Below are 24925 nucleotides of genomic sequence, written 5' to 3'. Positions count from 1 at the left end.
GAAAGAAGAAATGTAAGAAATCAATTAAACAGAAAACAGACAACCAATGAAACTGAAGCTGGTTCTTTTATTATAAAATACAACACATCACAAAAGTACACATGCAGGGACTTCCCTGGTGGTCCAGTGGTTAAGAATCCACTTTCCAATGCAGGGGACACAGGTTCAGTCCCTGCCTGGGAAACTAAGATCCCACATTCCACGAAGCCCATGTGCCTCAACTACTAAGCCAGCACAGTGCGCCTAGAGAGAAGCCTGTGCACTCCCATGGAAGATCGCACCCACATGCTGCAACGATGAACCTGTGTGCCGCAACTAAGACCCAGTGAGGCCGAAAAATATGAATATTCTTCTAAAAGAGCACATACACAAAAAATACAAAGTGCAATGATTACTCATGAACACCCTGTAAGGACCACTTGGTCAAGAAATAGAATACAATCAGCACCCAGGGTCTCCCTACACATTCTGTTTCTTCTCAAGCATTAACCTCTCCATCCTTCTCAAAGCAATCACTATCCAAACTTTTATGCAAATAACTTCCTTGCTTTCATTATAATTTTACCACTTAAGAATACATCTTCAAAATCTAGGATTTTTTACCTGTTTTTATTAACTTCATATAATGATGATATATTACTATTAGATGTGTTTGCTTGCTAGTCACATATTTTCTTAAGTTAAATGTCTGTTCAAATCTTTTTAACTGAGCTGTCTTTCGAAACAATCAATACAATTGATAAACTTCAAGCTAGACTGATCAATATAGACACAAATAATCAGTATCAGCAATGAAAGAACTGACATAACTACAAGTGCTACAGACATTAAAAGAAAAAGGAAATATTATTATTAAAAACCTTACAGTAATTAATTTGACAACCTGGTTTACACAAAGCAACTAATCCAGAATAACCACTTGAAATTTCTTACATTTCAAAACCTTTAAAACTGTCCTTAGATCTGTATGTATCCTAAGTCATTTGAAAAAAGGATAAACATATCAGTTTATCTCAAAACACATCTTTAAGTACCTATGATATGTGCTACCATTAAAGGTTATCTTAAAGACATGGTCTTTTCTCATAGTCATGCAGTCTTCATCTGGCTTAGTGACTCCTGGAAAAACAAACATGAATAAGAGACAGCACAAGATTTATTAAAGATCATAATGCTCTCATTTATTAGCGAAAAAAAAGTTTTGTGATATTTGGGGGGAAAACAGCTTGCTTAACAGTAAAATTCTTTCTCTTTGAAAGGAGTTAGTAAAAAGAAAACAATATTCATTGTATGAAATAGGATCTCAAGGTAGGAAAAACAACACACAATATATTTTTGATATAAAAATTTAGGTATGCCATCAGCAGCATTCAAAATTAGCTGAGTATTTATACAAGTATAAAAATTGAATTTTTAACAAAGTGTCTTAAAAGCTTATCATATTAGAACAGGCACAATGTTCTGTAGGCATATAAATTCCCCAAAGGCTTTTAAAAATCTGTCATCTCAACTGCACAATCAGAATGTACAAAGCAGCAAAAGATCATAGTTCAGAGGTTTCAATTGTGTTTCCTTGTTCAAAGTGGCTAAGTCAAGCAAACATATTGAAAAAGGCAAAGAAAGCACTTTTCATAGCATTAAGACCACAAAATTGCATGTAAACTATGGTTCTCCTTTAAGACACTAAAGTAGTATAAGGTTCATCTGTACTTAAGGTGCATTAACCTCTTCTTACAGTTTGGAAGTTCAACAGGCAGAAAGCAACATTCTACCCAGTTTGAGTCTCCATTTGGTCTCAAAGGATGGCTCCCACGGATCCACAATGATATTATATCCAGGCAGCCATTTATATCAGGGAATTTTTGCCTATGCTATGTCTATTTTTTGGTGCTATTTATTAAGTGTAATGACCACCCTAGCAATTATACTCCAATAAAAAAATGTAGTGACATTGTTCTGAATATACACATCAGTAGTAGTTGTTTAATGCTATGGATTGACCTTTCACTTCAAATAGCCATGCTCCTCCTGCCTAGTGAACATATTCTTCCCTGCTTTCAGTTCATTCCATCTATAGAAAATGCTTTGTATATTTTCAGGCTCATCATCAGTTTATCAGCTCCAGCTAAAAAAGAACATAATTTTATTCAGTCAGTTTACATCAACAAAGGCACTGATGGTTCCTGGGCTCTGCTCCCAAGCTCTGTAGCAAAATCTCTGCTTTGTGAAGTGCTTTGTGAAGCCAAGGGGCAGAAATCTGAGCCATCAACCTCAAAGCATAAGCGTACCAGGGCCTTAGGAGTGTTATCAAGGCATTTAGGGTAGAACTAGATAACTGAAAAGTGGGACTAAATACCCCAAGGAAACTGGGCAACTACACTGCATAGCACTCTTCACTTGACCAAAAACCCTCAACATCTCAGAGTTTCATAAAATTATAAAGAGAAGGTACTTTAAAGTCACATGATTTAACTTTCCAACTTCTTAAATAAAAATTGGTTAAAAAAAAAATGTAGACTTTTAAATGTAAATTCTTTTGTTAATCTTTTCAAGAGCTACACACATATAAATCTGTATTTAACATCAGGTGAAAGTCTATTCACTTTTTTAAAAATGCTAACTGCAAGGAAACTACTGCATATCTAAAAACTTAAGTCTTGGATTTTAAAATCAAAAGAATGATGCCTACTATCTAGCAAAATGACTTTATAAACCTTAAACACTGATTTTGTTGTTTTTATTTGCTTAAAATGAAGTTTAAGGATGGGTTGTGAACTCTGAAGTATCTGTAATTCTGCAGCTGACTCTAGTCAGAAGTTATCTGAGGAAAGAGATGAGAAAACAAGCCTTGTATAGGCAACCCCATACAAAAAGAATACCGAAGTCACAGGGCTGCAGCTTCATTTTCTAATTCATTCCGCCAAGTCTCATCACGTGTGTTGTAACACATGTCACTCTCATGGAGATACCAAAAGCAGAAGCAGCCAAACCAGTGCCCCCACACCATTTTTTTTTTAAGGTATGACCCTCTTCTTAATTATCTTTCCTAATGGAAGTATCCAAAAATAATTTTAGATCCATCATGATTATACTTCTTGCTTCTGAGCATATACTGATTAGGGTAGCACTCAGGTGGATAATCCACAATCACCACACAGGAGTGATTCACAGAAGCTCCAAGCACTGATAATGAGGCCAATGAGAATGCTCAGCCAGATAGAGTGTTTTGCTCCTTCCCAGAGACAAGACAGTCTGTGAAAGGGAAAGAGGAAACCTTAGGCCAGGTCTCAGCAGCCCATAGCCATGGGCACAGGCACGCAGAGAGGCTGGAGAGCCAGAGGCCACCCTGAACACATCAGGCAAAAGTAAAGAACTCTGAGACAGGAGGTGGGGGGCAATGAGTTAGTAAACAAGCTAGCCCAGCATCAGACAAGCAGTTTCTAAGGGGCAGGGACACCTAAGAAGCCAGGCCTCCAGGACTGGAGAGCAGTGCTGCTCCCAGCACAGGGGTCACAGGCCAACATAGCCAAGGAAGAGGGTTCAGGCCAGCCTCCCACCCAGCTGCCGGAAGCACCGCCTTGAACAAACACATTTCTTGTCTACAAAAGAGCCACCTCAATGGCTCCCTTCATTCCAAAATGCAAAGATCTAACCCAGCAATGAACAGGTAAGGTGGAAGGCAGAGGGGCAGGGAAACAGAACATTAACAGCCACAGGATCTAAAACCCTAACTCTCCACTCCTTGTCTCATCCATGGGTTGCTTTTAACCGGCACTGTGGCTTGGTAACAGATTTCAGTACATTTGAATTGGGCACCTACAATCTGGCAGACAAAAACAAGTAGGGAAGCAACCAAAAGGTAAGGCAGCAGAAAGAAAAATGTAGGAGTCTGGGAAGATCCTGGAAGGCAAGATCACCCACGAGCTGCTAAGGTGTTGGAATGGACCTGTCTGAGCAAACTGGCCACAGGACTCAAGAGTAGACAAAGTAGGAGCTTGTAGCTAAGAACTGGCGTCCTCTGCTGGTGAGATCTGGTACAGACCCTTTACCCTTTCTGAGGCTGTTTCTTGTCTAATAATAGAGACAAGACTGCCAGTCTATGGTAACTCTAGTATCCTTGCCTGGAATATCCTGTGGACAGAGAGGCCTGGTGAGCTACAGTACGTAGGGTCGCAAAGAGCCAGACACAACCCAGCGCCGAGCATACACTGCTAGTCTAGCAAAGTTATTGTGAATATTCAGTGAGATGTTGCACGGTGATGTCTATAGTGCCAGACACAATCTACAAAATACATTTGTTTAGATGAGTTAATGACCAGAGACATTCACCCTGTCACCTTCAATGGTCATCCATTATTGTCAGGCTTAAATATAATACCCACCTTTTACTGAGATATTTACCTATGCTGGGCCCCCTGCTAAGCACTTGACATATTTCTCATTGACATCCTGCAATGATCCAGCAGCAATTATCCCCATTATTTTTAAACAGATGAGCAACATGAGGACCAGAGGTTAAGGAGCTTGTTCAACTTGACACTAGCATGTGATTGAGCCACAACTCACCCAGACCTGTTTAACTTCATAGCCCACATTAACCACCACTACATCATACAGGCCAGGTGACCTCGTAACCTCATGTCTCACAAAGTCCAAGTTTAGCCTCCGAAAAAGGTACAGAGGGGTCAGCCACAGAGATCCTGTGGCTGTTTGTGGCCCTCAGGCTAATTGAAGCTTACAGTGAGAGCAGGTTAGTTTCACACTAGCTTTAAAGAGAAGAAACAATGAAGACTCCTGACTTCCTTCTGGCCCCATTCAGGGCCCTTCTGAGACCTGAGCAGTCTCCTGGAAGCACCTGGCATGTGAAGGTAACCAGATGGTAGTATATACTTTCCACTTCTAACTGAAGGTGTATTAGGGATCTCAGCAAAAGACAGGATGCCCTTAACAGCCTAGAAAGGACCCAGTAACATTGGTTCCTCACTCTGGCACCATCAGGCCTGTTCATACCTTCCCCAGATCAGAAGAAAAGCCTTGCCAGTCTGAGGTCTCAGCTACCTCAGAAAAAAGAATTCAGCAATTAGCAAGCAAGGAGACAAAAGGTGGAACTCTGCGTTTGGTTTGGAGGCTCCCAGAGCAAGAGCCTGAGTGGACAGGCCAGACCTGGAAGAGGAAAAGAAAGGCAAACCCAAATAGACTGGCTTTGAAGGAGACTTTGGGGGCCCTGCAACGCCAAGAGCTCCGACGGTCAAGACAGGACATTCTGATGGCCGTGCAGCAAGGAGGGGCAAACGGACACAAAAGAACTGATGGGGAGGCCACAGGTCCAGGAGCAAGCTTCCCACAGGGAGACTAAGCAGGAGAAGACACAGTGATGTAGAGGACTGGGGCCAGAAAAGGAACAAGCTTGCTGAGGAAAACGGGGAAAACGGTTACAGGAGATATCACCAGAGCCACATCCAGAAATGCGGGTTACAAAGGGGACTGAAGCGGGGGCACCCAGGCTCAGGACTCAGTTCTGCCATCAACTCTGATTTTGGGTAGATCTAGTAACTTCTCTGAGCCTTGATTTTTTCAGACTGCCAAGTAGGTTAACAATCTCTGCTTCATCACAAGGCTCTTACCAGGACTAGACAAGATCAGGGACACGAAAGCAGTCTGTCTGTGATCAGGCTTCAGGCTGTGATGCGGCCATTTTGCAGCCCCCGGTGTCTTCTCCCACTGTTTCCAGCACAGGCTCCAGTGCAAAACACTGGGACTGTTTAAAGGTCACTGGGTAGGCATGCCTACTTTCTGCTGGCGCCATGGTTGGGCTTTTCTTCCCACCTACTCTCCCCTGGCCCCATTCCAGGGCAGAATGGAAAATAAAATCGGTTTAAAAGCAAACATTTACAAATAATGGTGGTGGGGGCAGAACACAGCAGAGAGCAGCATGGTTTTCCACCTCCTACTGGCTCCTGTCCAAAAGGAAACACTAGTATTTACTGCTGCAGCTTTGTTCTCTTTCAATCTGGTTCCAGGAGGTCAAGAGTAAAGATACATTGGGGTGGGAGAAAGAAAGAAATGAAAACCCAAGAAGAGTTATGAGCATTAGAAAATACATTCCCACCCAACACTGTAAAGCAACTATACTCCAATTTAAAAAAAAAAGGAAAGAAAATACATTCCATAGTCAGGTGTGGAATCAGAAGAGAGCTGTTCAGGTTTAAAAACAACACACATCATCAGAAAGTGCTTTTCTACTTCATTCCACAGCCAGGTTCTTCACAGGCTCATGTTCAAATGTCAGGATGGCAGCTTGTTCCTGGACACCAGAGCAGAAGTATATCCATGTTGTATGGGGCAGGCATGACACACTGAGGGACAAATCTACAAAGCCCCGTTGATTCCCAAACTCTATCCCTTCCTGTTGCACCTGAGTATCCAATAGTGCCATCTGTCACCAACTGGGAATCACTGGCTCCCAAGGCTTATCTGCTGCTGTTAACAAGGTTTTTACCCATAAAAACTTAGTGGAACACCATCCAAAGGTATATGAGGAAGATTCCACTCTGTCATATATAGAACCCATTTCTTGTATCATGTGGCAGACATTTGGGTTTGGGAACACAAAGTTGCCTCCAAAAGCAATCCTCAAAGGTTCAAAATGCAAGCCACGTGTTACTTGCAAGATCAAAGGCACATGTCTGTGAGATAGAGGTTTAGAAGATATTTACAACACGGTCCACCCATATCCATCCACGGTGTTTTCCAGAGCTTTGCAAACGTGGCTGTGTGTTATGCAAGACACACAGTAAAACACTTCTTTACAGCGTCCCTGGGAGAAAAAAAAAAAACACAAAGAAAAACAGGAGAGCATCACCTCAAAGCTTCCTGGAAACGGTAAAGGCCCTCCTTGAGATTTCCTGGGCACTCAGAGTAGCATGCTGGAGAGCAGGATGCACCTAGACTATCAGGTCAGACCTACATGGCATCAACTTCAGCTTCAACGTCTATTAGCAAAGTTACTGGGCAAGTTACTTGCCTTATTTGAATTTCAAATTCCTCATCTGTAAAAGGGCATGTTCCCACCAATCCTACTGACCAGTTTGGGGATTAATGCACTGAACAGAGGAGGTATTTAATAAACAATAGCTATCTTGACAATCGGAGGAAAAAATAGCAAGAAAGCAGAAATTTACTGAAACCAAAAAATTAGTCAGGACTGTGTACTTTAATATCAACCAGAAGCACAGAATGCACTAAAACCATTAAATGAAATAGGCACTAGGGCCTTTCTTCCTTCTAAGTAGATGGCAGAAACTTGTTAAGAGACAGCATGCAGTTCCCTAGTACATGGAGCTCTCCATGAGGACTGAGCACTTGTGACCCCGCTGTATGAGCCCTAACTCAGGCACTGACTCCTTGGAATTCAGTGCAGAGCATGCCAGAAAAGAGTGGGGGCTCAGCAAATCACTATGATCTCCAAGCAGGCATGGCCACCCCACCTCCACATCTAAGACTTCCGACCCAAGCTCTGTTCTCTGGGTCCTCAGCTGCACTTGTGCTAAGGACGCTAGAGTTACCTGAAGGAGGGAGCATGAGAGAACGCATTCACATGAACAGACACTGTACTTTACTATCAAGATAATTCCAGGACTGCATTTCTTAAGATATGCTTCACACTGAAGTCCCAGCAGATCCACAAAAAACTGTTTCATGACCAAGTAAGATCCCTCATGGCAGCTCACAATATACACAACATATTAAAGGCCCTGGAAAGTCTGTTCACACAGCCTTTAACACAGTGAGCTGGTTACCTTCCTGTCTAATCAGTTACTCCCCAGCATCTTCTGGTCACTGTCAGACAGAGGCTTGGAAGGCGATGAAACTTCAGCCTGTTCTTCCTCATTCCCAGCTCTCCCACACTTCTCATCTCATAACACAGTTAAGGAAAAGCCCCTTTTTAGTTAACAGGTTATAAAAGAATGGACATTAAAGAGTGACATGAGAACAGGGTCAGAGATAGAGATCACTGACAGTGCTAATTTAAGGAGGTCTTGAGGTCAGAAGCTCAGAGTGAGAAGGGGTGAAACTATTCTTATTTATCATGAGTCCTTTCAGGCCAAGGTGGGGTCAAGTGAGTTGCCCAAGGTCACACTGCCAATTAGGAAACTGCAGTCCTCCAGGGTTCTGGCCCTGCTTACTTCCCTTTATGAATTCTTTTCTGAAATGTTCCATCAGTGGGATAGAGCAAGAAAACAAGCATGAACCTTCCATGCTTTGCTCAGTGATCATTAAGGTGATAATCACCTTTAAGAAAATATCCACAAAGCTACAGGTTAAAAAAGTGATAAGGAATCTATCTATCTATCTATCTCAGCAGAATGTTCCCAGCATCAGGAATTGGTAGACCTGGGTCAATGACCATCACTAGTTGTATTATAGGTGGGGCTGGGGATGAGCTTACAAATGTATAAAATCATAAAACAGATGTATAACATCTGCCTATTTGCCTCAAGGATTTTTGGTAAACATATAATAGCATGAGCTCTATAAAACCACCCTAAACTAAAAGGACCTACGCAAACATATCCTCATCCCCAAATAATTGATGTTACAGTCCTAAGGAGAGTCAGTCTTACCTTGCAAATGGTATGTAGGAAAGACTGTACCTACAATGAAAAACAAACAAAAGATCTGGTCAGATGAAGTGAGTGGAAGGTTACACAGTGAACTGGGCTTCTGAGCATCTGCATTATGTGAAGGGTGCATGAACACACACACCCCTATATACACACATACACACACACAAGCACACACACACACACACTGTGTCATGTGTATAACAGGGAAGCAAGTATCATCTGTAATCAAAGTTGGAGGGCAAAAGGCCCATGTGGTGATAACTGTCACCTCAGCCTCACAGGGTTAATCTTTAACCAAATGAGCCAGCAACATCACCTACAACACACAGATTCCAGATATCCTAGAAGCCCTATTCTTAAAGAACACTAAATAAGATCCAGATCAGCTGTCCCCTAATATTTTACAAATCCTCAACAGAATGTACCTTCTACCCAACTGGGATAAATTTTCTGTTCTGTGCCTATTAATTGCAAAAGAAGTGAAAAGAGACTAGGTAAAGGTGGGGAAACACACTACCAACTGCTCTATGGATGAAAGTATAAGCAAGCTATGATTCTTTTTTTTTTTTTAACTATGATTCTTTAAGAACCCAAGCCCACAGATTTCCTGGTGGTCTCAGTTAACTCAGCCCCTTCCTCAGGAGGGAACCACACAGGGAAGAAGCTGGCCACACCCTAAAAGACCAGGCCTGGGTGTCAGGCAGGCTGGAAGTCAATCAGCCCTAAGAAGGCATATATAGTTGGAACACATCAGCTTGTAACAGGGCCATTTGCTTCTGCCCATATGAATGCCAAACTTTTCAAAACTGGCTTCATAATCAGTCGATAAGTAAAGAAAGGCATGTGCATGTGAGGACTGGTTTCTGCCTCCAGAAGAAAACCGAAATATAAACATAAGCCATTATCCCAGGCCCTTTCAATACATAACACACTGTGCGTGTCCTATTGAAACCAGGCCATCCTTCTCTGATTCTGACACTCACTATGTACAGAAGCTCACCTACTTGGAACAGAATAAATTCCAAAGGGACTTCTGAAAGTACATTTATTCAAAAGTCCAAATTACTAAAAGGAAGAATGGATGTTAAGCATGCAGTCTCAAGATTGAGTTCTACCAAATAAGATGACACTTGATCCCCGGAAGTTTTAAAACTTTCAGTCCTCCTTTCTTTGCATTAGAGCCAACATTTTTTTCCCACAGTAGATCTAGTCATGTTTTTATGAAACTGTCCTGGCCGCTATCATCCTTTGATAAACTGTGGACATATTACGGAAATATCTCAGGAGCTGTTGTCTCCATTCGTCCCTGGGCAGGTGTGAAATGGCCATGAACCTACAGAACCATCCTTGGTTTTGAGTGATAGTGTCTCCCATGGTCCTTTCTCTATGCTTGGGCTCTGGGCCACCATTCTCTGGTCGTGCTACAGCCCACAGCCACAAGGTTTTCCATTTCATCAGTCACTGTTCCTGGACAGTGACACTTTCTGTCCTTCTGTTAAATGATTCATCCAACCATAAATATACCACTCATGGTTTTTTTTGCCAGTTTCCCTTCTCTTTAATGTCTATTTGACTCACAGCCTCTTTTGACCAGCCCCTACAATACTTCATTGTCCTTGTCCTTACTGGACATGAATGGTTGAATAATGTTAGCAACATCTCAAAACCAACCCTGAGCCCAGCAAAAATGCCGCAGTGGGCAAATCGCCTCCCATGACCGCTCAAAACCACTAGTGCCACCTATTGGCAGTGGGCGGAGTTGACAGGTTTTGGCTCTACAGTGTACTTGACTTGCATCATTAAGGATTTTTAAATTGAAAAGCTTCTGTTTTCCTAATCCTCCTACCCAAATCATGTGGGATTTTATCTCCTTCAGCTGCATTAGTCAGAAACTGATGTGGGAGGGGACGGCTGAAAAGGTTACTTACCACGTCAGGGCCAGAGACTGCAAAATGCAGAAGATGAGAGCAAGCCCTTTGTTGTGCCACTAGAAGAAACATGATACGGTTACAAGAATGCACATGACAAGAGGCGCACACCAAAAAGGTTAGGGGAAATTAAAAGCAACACTTACCCAAAAGGCAGAGCACAGGGTAAGTGCAAAACATAACTAAAGAGAGAATGGGAACGTTAATTAATATGGTGACAATGACAGCAACGGGGAAAGAGCTGGAAAGACATCATTCTTGACAAACTTACAACAGCACATCAAACTGCAGTAATCAGATTCTGTGATTATCACAGCAACCAAACGCATCCACTATTTCAAAGCATCTAAGCTACCTCACAGGACTTCCCTGGTGGCTCAGAGGTTAAAGCGTCTGCCTCCAACGCGGGAGACCCAGGTTCGATCCCTGGGTTGGGAAGATCCCTTGGAGAAGGAAATGGTAACCCACTCCAGTATTCTTGCCTGGAGAATCCCATGGATGGAGAAGCCTGGTAGGCTACAGTCCATGGGATCGCAAAGAGCTGGACACGACTGAGCGACTTCACTTCACTTCACTTCAAGCTACCTCAGAACCCATGTTTTGGCAGAAGAGTTCAAATGAAACTGTCAATAACGATTCATGTAGATTAAAAAGAAAAGGAGGATCCTCTTCTACTTTCAAACTTTCTCAAAATCTCTGCCCAGCAAATACAAGCACATTTCTGGTCTACCCATCCATCCATCTTTCCATTCAAATGTGCCAAAGTAGGTTTAACGCACACTTCTTTATAGTCTCTGGAGTAGAAAGGGCATGCAAGGACAAAGGTTAACATGAGATGTCACTCTCAGAGCCCATGAGTCAGTTATCTGTTTGTACCTATTTACACCGAACACTTTCCCCGAGTCCTTTCTATTCTTTTTTCCTGGCTGCGCCACACAGCTTGTGGGATCTTAGTTCCCTGACCAGGGACTGCACTCAAGCCACGAGAGTGAAAGCACAAAGCCTTAACCCCTGGACACCCCTGCATCCTTTCTTAGAAAGTTCTTTCTGCAAGAGACTTCTTCAGCTCATCTACTTCCAGGGCTGGCCAAGAACAATTCATCCAGCTGTCAGTCACACTTGTCCTCTCTATCCTGCTATATCAGTAATTGCTCAATAAATATGATGGAAATAAACTGGTGTCCAGCATTGTACCCGATGCTCTGAAAGAACACAAGATAGTTGCAATGGACTTTTACCTATCTGAACAAATGAGATGTACACAAAACTAAAAACAGAAGTATATGTATCAAGTTACAATACTGTAATATGATAATTATAACAGAAGTCCAGAGAATATGGTCTGGAATGATGGGATGGCCCAAGGGAACGAAATGGCCAAGGAAGAGAGAGGCATTCCCCATTAGGGACAGAAAGACAGGACAAGACTTAAGGCACTGTGGTGACCAGTAGGAACAGGGGTGCTGAGCCAGAGGGAGACCAGACCCACCGCAGGAAAACTGATAAAAACAAACAGGATTCCAAAGTCAGATAATGACGAGGAGAAAAAGAGACCATGTTAAACTGGATACCCACTCTAGAGAATGAACCCTGTGTGCCTGAAGAATGCCCTCCAAGCTCTGCTTGCATGTGGCATCACCTGTTACCAGAAGGATGCCACAGCTCTCATTACCACATGCCTGCACGCATGCTATGTCGCTTCAGTCACGTCCAGCTCTTTGTGACTCTATGGGCTGTTGCCCACCAGGCTCCTCTGTCCATGGGATTCTCCAGGTAAGAATACTGGAGTGGGTTGCCATGCCCTACTCCAGGGGATCTTCCCAACCCAGGGATCAAACTCACATCTCACGTCTCCTGCATTGGCAGGCAGGTTCTTTACTCCAAGCGCTGCCTGGGAAGCCCATTACCACATGAGTTTTGCTAAACTGACAAGCAACACCTTCTGGGAGGTCTTTATAGAACTGGCAATACCTTAACACCAACTAAAACACAAGTCAGAGGGAAGAGAAAAATTATTAGATTAAGAATGCTCCAGTTGGCAATATCTTAATACCAACTAAAACACAAGTCAGAGGGAAGAGAAAAATATTAGATAAAGAATGCTCCTGGGACTTCCCTGGTAGTCCTGTGGTTAAGACTCCTCACCCTCATTGCAAGGGGCCCAGGTTCAATCCCTGATGGGGGAACTAGATCCTGCATGCCACAACTAAGACCCAGCACAGCCAAATAAATAAATAAAAATAAATTTTAAAAAAGGGATCCCCTCTTCTGCCACAGTGGGTGCAGACAGTGAGTTGTAAGTGAAGATGAAAGAGAAAAGGGTAGAAGTCTATAGATTTAAGAGGAAAAAACCTCCAAACAGCAGAAACAAAAACTCCTATTTTAAACAGGTAACTTCCGTTACCTGACAGGCAGACCTTACCAGCACCATGATAGTTGCAATCAAACGCGTAGGCTCAAACATTCGCTTCAGCTGTGTCATTGGTCCCATGAGGAAGACAGTGCTAAGAAGCAAACACAGACAAGCCATTCAGACCAGAACAAAACCACACTGGGAACACCAAGGTGCCTCCTCATCGCCTGCTCCAGCTCACCTGTGGCAATGCGAGCAGGAACAGTGACCAACACTTGGAAAGCTCTGTGCCAGGCACTGTGCTCAGGGCCTTTGTGCCTTATTCTTACTCAGTCCATTAACAATTTATGAAGTGATCACAGAACAGTTACCATACTTATTTTGCAGATGAAGAAACTTAAATCCAGAAGTACCTGTTACTTATCCAAGGCCATCCAACTGGAAAATGGTAGAGGGAGGCTGCAGATGCATGTAGGCCTGACTCCAGAACTACCCCCAAAACCACTAGGCTAGAGGACCCCTCTCTTACAGGTGCTGCCTTGGCCTGCTTACCAACCTACCCAAAAAGACTCAGGTAATTGAAAAAAGAAAAAACATATCTTACAGCCTTAGGTAGTTTATAAGTAGAGAATTCCATTTTCTTTCATAATCTCCAGAGAGTAATTCTAATGATGATAGTAGTAGCATCCATGATGTGTGGACTATTTGCTAAATGCTAGATATCACATACATGATTCCATTCCATCCTCTCAACTACTCTGGCAGTTAGGTATTATTACACTTATTTTGGAGTTGAGAAAATCAAGTTCAGAAAGGTTAATTTACTTATCTAAGATCACACAGCTAGGCACTTAAACAAGCGGCATCCCAGCCCACATGGAGTGGGGTGCCATGGCCTTCTCCGATCTATTGGATTACCAAGCTCCAAAGGATAGGTTCAGCATGTCTTCTGCAGGGATGAAATTTGAGAGGTGGCTAATAAGAAAGAGTAAACACAAATGAATCAGACATGCCTAACAAAGCAAGAGCCAGGGCCAGCTGTAAGTCATGCTTCCCGACTCCTCTGACAGAAATGCCACAAGAAGCATCGCTCTAGGAGTAGCTGGTTATAGTCAGTGTTTAACACAAGCCAACCGGCAGATAACATGAGCTACTAAGTGTTCTATAAAAAAAAAAAAAAAAAAAAGCTAAATAAATCTACTTCTCTTTGAAGTGCCATTAAGTTTCCACTTGAATTCAAGGCTGCCAGATTGAGTGCTTGAGCTGAGTGCACTCTTAAGCCTACACTGAACAAGAAGCAAGAGCCAAAGGTAGCTTTCAAAATTAAATGCAGTACATATACAAAAATATAAAAGATTACAGGTAAAGTTACAAACTCCTAGACACATGCTGAAATAATTCACTCCCTTTATTATCTCCCCAAGCAATGCCATGAAGGGTCAGTTCCATTAGGATCTATTAAACAGTTCTTTTGGACTCACACATCTGTTCAATCTAGACTCTACATTATAACCTACAGTGCCTACCCAAAGCAAAACTCCCCGAAAGTTAGTCTTTGAGAGAGCTTTAGAGCAAGATTAGACATCTCCAAGGTCCAGCATTATACTTTCATAAGAATTAATAAATGAAGCTTCACGAAGGTGTCCAGTGCATTATACTTAATCATTTGGCTAACATTTCCAGCCAGAAAAAGACCTAAATTGGGGGACATGTAGAGACAAATAAGACAGAAGTGCAGCCCTTGTCAAGTGGTTTACACACCTGCAACAAGTCAGTGTAATAAAATGCTATCTGTGTTGTCACATAAATATATATGGGATAGACAAAGCCCATTTTAAAGGAGGAGGTCAGTGATTCTGAAGGGGAAAATGGAATTAAGAGAAGTTTCATAGAAGAGGTGACTTTTGAGTCGGGTACTGACAAATAAGCATGTACCCATCAAATAGGGGGTGCACATGGGCCAGGACCCCAGGCAGAGAAACAGTTCCAGCAAAGAACAAAAACATTTGGGGGAAATGCAAGTTGAGCCTGGTTGAGGAGGAGGGCTGGCTCTGTCCCACATGCATGCTGAGGGGTTTGGACTTCACCTGTTGAAAGGGAATGGGGGCCCACTAAGGGGGTAAGTTGGGCTACAAAATGAGTGACTCCACAGTTCTGAGGGAAATGGCCTGGCGAGGGGTCCAGGAAAGAGGCAGGGAAGCCCAACAGGAAACTCACACAGTCTTCAGAGGAGCAGTGATAGATGCCAGCGCTCCGAGCAGCTCAAAGAGCACCTTCTCCACAGAAAGTCCTCTTGGCTCCCAAAATCGAGTCAGATCAGCTCAGCCCGCCTGCCCCTCTCCCAGGCATCACTCTCTCCATATCCTGTACGTCTGTCTGCCTGGCCAACCAGTGAGGATCCAAACCCTGTTTGTCTGTGAATCCTCTGAGCCCAGCACAAGGTGGGAGCACGTAAATCACTCAGCGAGGGGCAGAGCAGTAAGACTAGAGCAAGACGGAGAAGGTGGTGTTGGAGACGGTGGAGTTGTAAATCTCGAAGAAGTCATTCAACTGCTCCGCGCCATGTAAAATTACAGTGGCAATTTTTACAACTGGTTCTTGCCTCCTCCCTGGGGTACTTCAAAGATGAACTAAGATGTAAATACATGCTGAAGTTCAAAATACACGTGTGTATCTATAGAAGTGGTAGGATATAAAAGTGATGTGTTTTAACAACTTCGTTACTCTCCAAATCCTTATAATTACTGAAGCATCCTCCTTCACCTCCCTCTAAACACAATCGACATCCATTTCCCCATCTAATAATTGGCTAAGGTTAGATTTTAAAAAAAAACAAAACTGTTACCTCCCAAGAGATGCGATGTTACCAAAGGTATAAAACACTGCGAAGAGATATAGTCCCTTCCTGGGCACCCAGAGCAAGAGAGTTCCCTGTAAGACAAGGCACAGAGCATTTGCACAGGAGGAACCCCTTCTCCACAGCCACAGAACCAGGAGTTCACAGAGGAACCTGTTCCCTCCCCGCACCCCTCAGCTCCCTCTCCACCTCTGTTACCTACCTCCCCCTCCTCTTATCCATGCATTTCAGTGAAAAACAAAAGAGAAAAGGAGGTTGATGAAAGTAGAAAGAGGAGAGAAGAAAGGCAGGGGGAAAGACTGGAGGAGGGGAGAGAGGTCTTACCAGAAGTGAGCAGAGAATTCCTACAGCAAAACAGGCAATGAAGCCTTTTATTCTGGTGCCCGAGCTTAATGAAGTTGCCTCAACAACCTAAAATAGTTTAAAAAAAATTAAAAAAACTAATTACATACATGTGTATGCATAGTTAATCACCAAAACAAAGGATACACATAATTAAATTTACACTTTGTACTGAGGAAGGCAGGAACACGGACTCCTAATTGGTTATGTCTACAACAGCCCTCATGAGTCACTGAATCCAGCTCCTTATCCATCCCATGAAACTCGTCTCCTGTAGCTAATTAGAGGCTACCAACTTCTGGCTGAATATCTGCAGAGGTGAAAACTCTCTGCCTTAAGCACAATGCCCTTCACAAACAGAAAGGCAAGGCTGCAGAAGATCCTAGAGTAGCCTGAGCCCTTACGGCAGCCCAAGCAAGATGAGGACACCCGGAAAGGCATGAGCTCTGCCTGCAGAGGCCCAGAAAAGGGGAAGAGACGGGGGGGGCACTCAGGCAGCGGGGTCCATGGGGCACCATCTCCTAATTCAACCAGTCAAGTTTTGCCACTCCCTGCTTTTGCTGGCCCTTCCAGGACCCAGGAGGAGTCTGACTCTCATCCTAATCAGGATTCTTATCCAAGTCTATTCACTCTTAGTAGAAACTGTTCTTCAAGGTGCTGGCATCAGCCAAGCCACCCTCATGTGAGACGGATCCTAGTTAATTAATGACTGTCTTACTCATCCCTCTCTGCCACCATGATTGATCCTTCCCAACAGCAAAGTTCAGAAGGGGCCAAGATTTACAGAAAAACTCTGCTAAAACAAGGGAGCCTATGAGTAGCTCTTGAGGCTATTTTCCCCCATGTCAAAGATGACAGTCAGGCGTCTGCACCAGAGACATGAGGCCTGTTCACCTCATGCACTGGCCACAGCTGTTCCAAGCTGCACAGATAGCTGCCAGGGAGACCAAAGGCCTTTCCTCCAGCCCAGCTGAGGCAGGGCAGCCAGGCCCCACATATATTCATTCACTCAGGCCTCACCTCAAGTGGACAGCACAGTCTCCAGCAGGCCATGTGGTAAGAGCTTACAGACTCCACATCCCCTCAGCTAATGGAAGAAGGTAGTGTGGTAGAGGCTGCGAAAGTCACTAGATGGGCACCGCCTTGACTGCTCCCAGCTTAGGAGCCTGTTCTCAACCCTGTCTCCAAACTTCCTGTCAAACCAGAAGCCAGAAGAACAGGACCAGAGGCTCCACCAGGCATGGCTAGCTTTGCTACAGCACAGCTTCCTCTCCACTCACAAGAAAAGTTATTTAGGGCAGCTTATCAAAAGAGGCTCTCCTGTCCCATCTATTCACACATATTGAAAGTGGGCTCATGACACTGAAAACCCCTCACACACACACACGCGTGTATACAAACACATAAAGAGCACCTGCAGACACACATGGCCACAGAATGTACAAATGGCACCATCAGAGATGGTGACATGCAAGGGGAGCAGGGAGTCCAGAGCTGACAGCGGAGCCACCTGATTCCACACCCTCCCCCGAAATGAGCCTTGTGATGGTCTGTTACCAGGCTTTACTGGCATCCCAGAAAATCGGGTTAGACCCTTTGTCAACCTCCTACCAGGACAGAGGGAAAAAATCAAAAGCTACCACTCTTGCTACTCATGCAAGCACCAACAAAGGTGCTTGTCAAGGTGGAAAAAGGAACAGAGCTACATGAGAGAAAAAAAAAAGTGTGGTAGCGAGATTGGAGGAGAAGGCGATGGCACCCCGCTCCAGAACCCTTGCCTGGAAAATCCCATGGGTGGAGGCACCTGGTGGGCTGCAGTCCACGGGGCCACAAAGAGTCGGACACGACTGAGCGACTTCACTTTCACTTTTCACTTTCATGCATTGAAGGAAATGGCAACCCATGCCAGTGTTCTTGCCTGGAGAATCCCAGGGATGGGGGAGCCTGGGGGGCTGCTGTCTCTGGGGTCACACAGAGTCGGACACGACTGAAGCGACTTAGCAGCAGCAGCAGCGAGACTGGACAGGATTGCTTGGCATCTACAGAGACATTTTAAGAGTCATCTGTTTTTTAAAGAAGATAAGCCACAAAATATCAATCTAATATGGCCTTGGCATTTTAAGTACAAAATAGTCTCAAAAGGATGATGAGATGCCAGCTCTTGTAAAAATTAAAATCATTTGTTATAGGAAGTAGTTCTGGTTTCTGCCTTCGGAAAGGAAAGCAATACGTTTGTTCTACACGTCTCTCAAGCTGACTACCATCCGAACGTCACCCTATTTGCCAAAACAGGGGAGAGGGCCATAATTTTTCATCCATGTAATGACAAGTTCTTTCACACCCATGCTTGGTCACAGGCCAGAGGAAGCTGTTGCTGTTGCTCCACTTCCAACTAGACCCAGCGAAAATGAAACACTTCTTTTTGTCAGTTTGTGAAGATCAACCGTGTGGATACAAAATAACTCCCTCAATTCACGGTTTCTAGAAACTGCTAGTGCACTTTTTGGAAATTAGAGTAGTTGGAATAGCACCTGGATAGAAGCTGTAGGCCAACAGCTCCCAGGCTTCTGACGTAGGTCAGAAGCACAAAGGTCCCTTTGACTCTAGGATGTGGAGACAAGAGGAGCTCTTGCCAAAATAAGAAAAACTGAGAATCATTCAGGAAAACAGGATTGGTAACCAGAAGAAAGTGAGAAAGGAACACTGCTTCATTCCTGTGCTTTCAAACCAGGTGCCATTCAGACCTTCCTTGTCCCTACAATCCTGTAAAGAAAACACAAAACCTCTATTTTCAGAAAGCCCACAGAAAATAAAGGGTGAAGTTGGATTTATGAAGACCAGGTTATCAGTTAGAAAACTCATCAAGAAGCCATCTGTGACCAGACATTACCAGGCAAGGTTTTTAATTCTGCAGTTTCATGCGTAGGAGAAACAGAACTAATCATACTTCTATTGTTTGCACTAAAAATATGACATTTTTTTAAAGCACTCATCTCTGGTGACATCTCACAGCTTTTATGATTGAATGTAAACTCTTGAGAAACCTGTATGCAGGTCAGGAAGCAACAGTTAGAACTGGACATTGAACAACAGAGTAGTTCCAAATAGGAAAAGGAGTACGTCAAGGCTTTATATTGTCACCCTGCTTATTTAACTTATATGCAGAGTACATCATGAGAAATGCTGGGCTAGAGGAAGCACAAGCTGGAATCAAGATTGCCGGGAGAAATATCAATAACCTCAGATACATAGATGACATCACCCTTATGGCAGAAAGTGAAGAAATGAAGAGCCTCTTGATGAAAGTGAAAGAGGAGAGTGAAAAAGTTGGCTTAAAGCTCAACATTCAAAAAACGAAGATCATGGCATCTGGTCCCATCACTTCATGGGAAATAGATGGGGAGACAGTGGACACAGTGGCTGACTTTATTATTCTGGGCTCCAAAATCACTGCAGATGGTGACTGCAGCCATGAAATTAAAAGACGCTTACTCCTTGGAAAGAAAGTTATGACCAAACTAGATAGCATATTCAAAAGCAGAGACATTACTTTGCCAAAAAAGGTCCATCTAGTCAAGGCTATGGTGTTTCCAGTAGTCTTGTATGGATGGTAGAGCTGGACTATAAAGAAAGCTGAGTGCCGAAGAACTGGTGCTTCTGAACTGTGGTGTTGGAGAAGACTCTTGAGAGTCCCTTGGACTGCAAGGAGATCCAACCAGTCCATTCTAAAGGAGATCAGTCCTGGGTGTTCATTGGAAGGACTGATGCTGAAACTGAAACTCCAATACTTTGGCCACCTGATGCAAAGAGCTGACTCATTGGAAAAGACTCTGATGCTGGGAGGGATTGGGGGCAGGAGGAGAAGGGGACAACAGAGGATGAGATGGCTGGATGGCATCACTGACTCGATGGCCATGCGTTTGGGTAGACTCCGTGAGTTGGTGATGGACAGGGAGGCCTGGCGTGCTGCGATTCATGGGGTTGCAAAGAGTCGGACACGACCGAGTGACTGAACTGAACTGAAAGAGACTTTAAGGTCACGAGTCTAACTTCACACACACACACAAACACACACACACACACACACAAACACAGAAATTTCACCAGCATCTTCAAGCCTTAAAAGCATAGGAAATGTGAGACAAGTCAGGACCAACATTTTCAAGGTGGTCTGGACCTAATAAGTAAAAACTAAGCCAAAAACAACCCTGAGAGTGATTCAGCTAGATGCAAAATGCTTCCTGGGAGTCGGGACTCTTTGGGACTCAGGAAGTGCCACACAGTGATGCACGTAATAAGAAATCTCACATTCAACAGAGAGGAAACTGACAGCAGTGTTTCCGAACAAGAGAGAAGCACCTCATCTTCCTAAAACAGACTTTACATGCCTGAGCTTACAACTCTTTAAAGCCCTTCATAGTATCCAACATAGGCGTTCACTATTTTAGGTAAAAACAAACTCAGCATTTATATTTTCAATCTATACTACCATCATTCACTCTTGAAGGTCTGTCTACCGCTTCATGATGGTTTTCTAAATCAAAATAACTTCATAATTCCCACTCTCCCCCCAAGAATTCTCAGGAAAAGAAAACATCTCCCTCTTGAACTCCAGCTGCTTTAAAACCTTATTGACAGTCTGTGCAGCATAAAACTTAAGATAAGCATGACTGTCAACCATCTAAATTTTCTTAGGCCTAGTCTGAGGTTGGGTGTAAGGGTTCATTTTAGAAGACAGAAATCAAGAACAGGAGCTAACGAAATTACTTCTGAGCCCTGACCAATTAATAAAGGCAATAGATTTAAAAGAAGCCAGAGACAGCTTTGAACTGTCCAAAAAATCTTAAACCCCAATTCCTATAACACTCAACATCTATAGTGTTACTTCTTCAAGGTGAAGATTCAGACAGCAAATTTCAGGGTTCTGAGATTTCAAGGAGGGGTGGAGGTATCAGGGTCACTCAACATACAATCAGCAACTGCAAAACCAAGTGAAAGCAGCATGCTGAGATAACAACTAAAGACACTGATGAAAATCAGAGGAAAACCTTAGGTACTTCTTTTTACAAATGAGGAAACCAAGGCCCATGGAAAACAAAAAAGAATAAAGAGAAATGTTATTTTGTCATCTACAAAGGGAAAAAAAATAATAAAAACTCAAAGCATTAGAAATAGGCAACAAACATACTGTGTAGCTCTAGAACATGGCGGGTGATACTGCCCACGTTTCAGCTCGACCAAACCTTTCTAACAAACTAAACATACAAGCGGGCGGCCTCAAGAGGCTTTGGGCGTCTATGAAGTCTAAGACGTCTACGTGCAAGCAGAGAAACAAGATGTGGTCCCAAAGCTTCAGGAATTCACGGGTTTCCTGGAGACAATTTACAAGCAACCGTGTACACAAACGTCGGGTGGGCATGTCACACCCCACAACTTAAACCGAGCAATAACGCAGCCGAGGGCACCAGGGCGCGGCCACAAGCCCCGTCGCGCAGTGGGCATCCAGCAGGGACCCTCACCACGGCCTAGCCCAGGCAATCTATACAAGGACTCCCTCCGCCAGGTTCTCAGAGGCCTCTGCCTAGTTCGGCGCTAAAGTCTCTTCCCTGGCCAGCAGGAACGGGGCCGCCGACGGCCACCCTTCCTTTCGCAGATGTTTCTAAGCTTTGCTCCAGCGTGGCCCTCCTTCTGTCGGGGGAGGGCTTGCGGAAGGTTGAAAGGGTGAAGGACAAAAAAGTAAACAAGTGCCAACTGCCCTATGCAGAGTGCCTGGGCCCTGGCACTTGGGGTGGGAAGTGAAGGGAACGCGAAGGTCTTGAGCCTGCGGGGGAGGAGAAAAGGGCAGAGCCAGAGTTGCCTTCCAAGAAACCCTAGAAGTCCAGCATGCTTTTCTCGCCAGCCAGCAAGAAGAGCCGGCGGAGCTGGGGGGCGGGCTTGGTGCTCTCCGAGGCCCCCGACGGAACTTCCACCGCTGCAGGGGCGCAGCAGCCGCGGGGCAGAGGAGAGTGCTACCAGGAGGGTGGGGCGCCAAGATGCACTCACCTCGGACAGGCCGCCCCGATCCTCAGTGTCCTGGCCGCTCAGCACCTTCTTCAGCTTGTCCATGGCGAGACGGGTCCACCCGGCTGCCCCTCCAGACGCCTGTTGCGCTGCCTAAGTCTCAGGTTCTTCCGGGTGCCGCCCCTGCCGCCGCCAACCACAGCGCGCCCCGCCCAGGTACCTGCCCACCTGGCTCCGGCCCACGCATGCGCCCAGCGAGGCCACCGCCCACAGCCCGCCTATGCCCCGCCCTCTTTCTCCGGCTGATTTTTATCAGGGAAGGAGAGGTGGGCAGGAAGAGCTGGATTTAAGCTCTGCCGAGCTAGGAGAAGTTGCGGTTCTGCGTCCAGCGCTGCATTACACACTCCAAGAGGCAGCCCTCCGTTCCGGGGGCCCTCCATAGGTTCAGTTGACAAACGCGGAGTCCCTAGCACATGAAAGGCACTGCAGAAACAAGACTGACGCCTGGAACCCATCTTCCTGTGTCCCACACTCCCTCTGGTGTGGGTGCAAACTTTTAAACAAATGCTGTGAGGAATCTGCATTCTTGTCCTAGTTACAGTGTAAACAAACGTTTAAAAATCACTTGAGGCCAACTGGAGTAAATTTAATAAGCTTTATGGAAAAGTTAACAAAAACACTACTGTAATTCCAACTGGAAGTGCATCCAGGAGACTGCTTTTGGCAGAAAAAAGTAGAACTTGCTTGAGGGAGTGCACTCTATATTAGATGGTGACTGCAGCCATGAAATTAAAAGACGCTTACTCCTTGGAAAGAAAGTTATGACCAACCTAGATAGCATATTCAAAAGCAGAGACATTACTTTGCCAACAAAGGTCCATCTAGTCAAGGCTATGGTTTTTCCAGTGGTCATGTATGGATGTGAAAGTAGGTCTGTGAAGAAAGCTGAGCGCCAAACCGAAGAATTGATGCTTTTGAAGTGTGGTGTTGGAGAAGACTCTTGAGAGTCCCTTGGACTGCAAGGAGATCCAACCAGTCCATTCTAAAGGAGATCAGTCCTGGGTGTTCATTGGAAGAACTGATGCTAAAGCTGAAACTCCAGTACTTTGGCCACCTCGTGCGAAGGGTTGACTCATTGGAAAAGACTGATGCTGGGAGGGCTTGGGGGCAGGAGGAGAAGGGGACGACAGAGGATGAGATGGCTGGATGGCATCACTGACTCGATGGCCATGGGTTTGGGTAGACTCCGTGAGTTGGTGATGGACAGGGAGGCCTGGTGTGCTGCGATTCATGGGGTTGCAAAGAGTCAGACACGACTGAGCGACTGAACTGAACTGAACTGAAAAAATTAGTCTCAACGTGAAAGTAGAGAGTTATTTTATTCCGTGGGAATATTAACAACTCTGAGCCTGGAAGACTGAGCCTGGAAAATAGTGTCTCAGTAACCCTGAGAAAACTGTTCTGAGGAGGCAGGAAAGGGAGTCTGGCTAATACACGTTTATAAGAAACGGGTCAGGCAGTCTGAACATCAAAGATTATTTTTAAGTAGTAAGGAAAGCAAGATGTCAAGCTGAGAAATTTAGTGTTCTTCTATGTATGGGAAGATGTAAGCCTCTGAGCTCACTGAATTCATTCCTTTTACATGTACCTGAGGCAATGGCATCCCACTCCAGTACTCTTGCCTGAAAACTCCCATGGATGGAGGAGCATGATAGGCTGCAGTCCATGGGGTCGCTAAGAATCGGACACAACTGAGCGACTTCACTTTCATTTTCACTTTCATGCATTGGAGAAGGAAATGGCAACCCAATCCAGTGTTCTTGCCTGGAGAATCCCAGGGATGGGGGAGCCTGGTGGGCTGCCATCTATGGGGTTGCACAGAGTCGGACACGACTGAAGCGACTTAGCAGCAGCAGCAGCAGCTATCTGGGGGGCTTCCCAGGTGGCGCTAGTGGTAAAGAAATCGCCTACGGATGCTGGTGACAGAAGAGATGCGGTTTGATCCCTGGGTTGGGAAGATCCCCTGGAGTGGGCATGGCAACCCACTCCAGTATTCTTGCCTGGAGAATCCCATGGACAGAGGAGCCTGGCAGGCTACAGTCCATAGGGTCACAAAGAGTCAGACATGACTAAATCCACTCAGCCACCGCTGCCAACTATATGGGGCCAAATCCTGTTTCTAGATTGTTTACCTTCTTAATTGCTTGTTCACCATAAGGGGAGGCAGATGTGGCAGATGGCTTCTTCTTGCATTCCCCCACCCCCAGCTCCTCTGCAATCTGTATGGGGTGGGGGAGAGGGTGTGGGGGGTTGATGGCATCTGCTGGATTGCAGGCATTGTGTTCCATTTTGGAAGCCTTCATTCACATTTGGAGACCTGAAATCACTGATGGCTGTGACATTTCTTGCTCACCATATGGCAGAAAATATTTCATTTCACCTTGGTTTTTTGTACTGAAACCAGACTCCAGTGCTAATGATTCTATGTTGGAGAATCCATGTTACCTTCAGATGGTGCCATAGAGAGAACATGGTCTCACATCTCAAACTGCTTGCTGGGAAATGTCTGGAAAACTAATTTCAAGTTTAAAAAAGCTTAGAAAAAAGAAATCCACGGGAGAGTACCAGGAGCACCCACTGGAGAATCTTCCTATGCCCTGTTTCCCCACCATAAACACACACACACAGGAGAACATTCATGAAAGAGTAGGAATGCTGTGTCTAAATGGAGAGAATTTAGATGTTACCAAGAACTTGACCTTTAAAAATTATTGTAAATCAACCAAGCAAAGGGATTTGCACAGGACCATATGCAAAT

The 24925-nt window shown here is 44.6% G+C and overlaps 1 protein-coding gene and 1 non-coding gene across 4 annotated transcripts; one reads left to right on the top strand and one right to left on the bottom strand.

The window, feature by feature from the left end:
• SFT2D2 (SFT2 domain containing 2) lies at positions 1160-22295 on the bottom strand. 3 transcript variants are annotated; one of them, XM_018046467.1, is made up of 8 exons: positions 22150-22295; positions 16090-16176; positions 15754-15839; positions 12973-13059; positions 10702-10737; positions 10556-10614; positions 8625-8654; positions 1160-6817 (listed from the first exon to the last, which is right to left on the bottom strand). In XM_018046467.1, exons 1-6 carry the CDS (start codon positions 22210-22212, stop codon positions 10560-10562), a joined length of 414 nt encoding a protein of 137 aa, XP_017901956.1. In that variant the 5' UTR covers positions 22213-22295; the 3' UTR covers positions 1160-6817; positions 8625-8654; positions 10556-10559. The 3 variants fall into 3 exon arrangements, with proteins under 3 accessions (XP_017901956.1, XP_005677130.2, XP_017901955.1); XM_005677073.3 differs by having other exon boundaries at positions 12978-13059; positions 22150-22279; XM_018046466.1 differs by lacking the exon at positions 10702-10737 and having other exon boundaries at positions 12978-13059; positions 22150-22294.
• TRNAW-CCA lies at positions 10922-10993 on the top strand. The gene has a single exon. It is a non-coding gene; the product is annotated as a tRNA-Trp (tRNA).

This window comes from Capra hircus, chromosome 3, assembly GCF_001704415.2.
Source record: "Capra hircus breed San Clemente chromosome 3, ASM170441v1, whole genome shotgun sequence".
Taxonomy (NCBI): Eukaryota; Metazoa; Chordata; class Mammalia; order Artiodactyla; family Bovidae; genus Capra; species Capra hircus.
The sequence above is the reverse complement of the archived record's forward strand: the minus strand, read 5'-3'. Positions and strand labels throughout refer to the sequence as shown.

What these genes read in the sequence shown, in the direction of transcription:
- SFT2D2 (XM_005677073.3), bottom strand. Translation starts at nt 22,212, where the DNA reads ATGGACAAGCTGAAGAAGGTGCTGAGCGGCCAGGACACTGAGGATCGG. An exon ending in CAGTCTCTGGCCCTGACGTG is followed by an intron (nt 8,655 to 10,555) that starts GTAAGTAACCTT and finishes TTTTCATTGTAG; the next exon opens with GTACAGTCTTTCCTACATAC. An exon ending in TCCTACATACCATTTGCAAG is followed by an intron (nt 6,818 to 8,624) that starts GTAAGACTGACT and finishes TTTTTCTCCCAG; the next exon opens with GGACGCTGTAAAGAAGTGTT.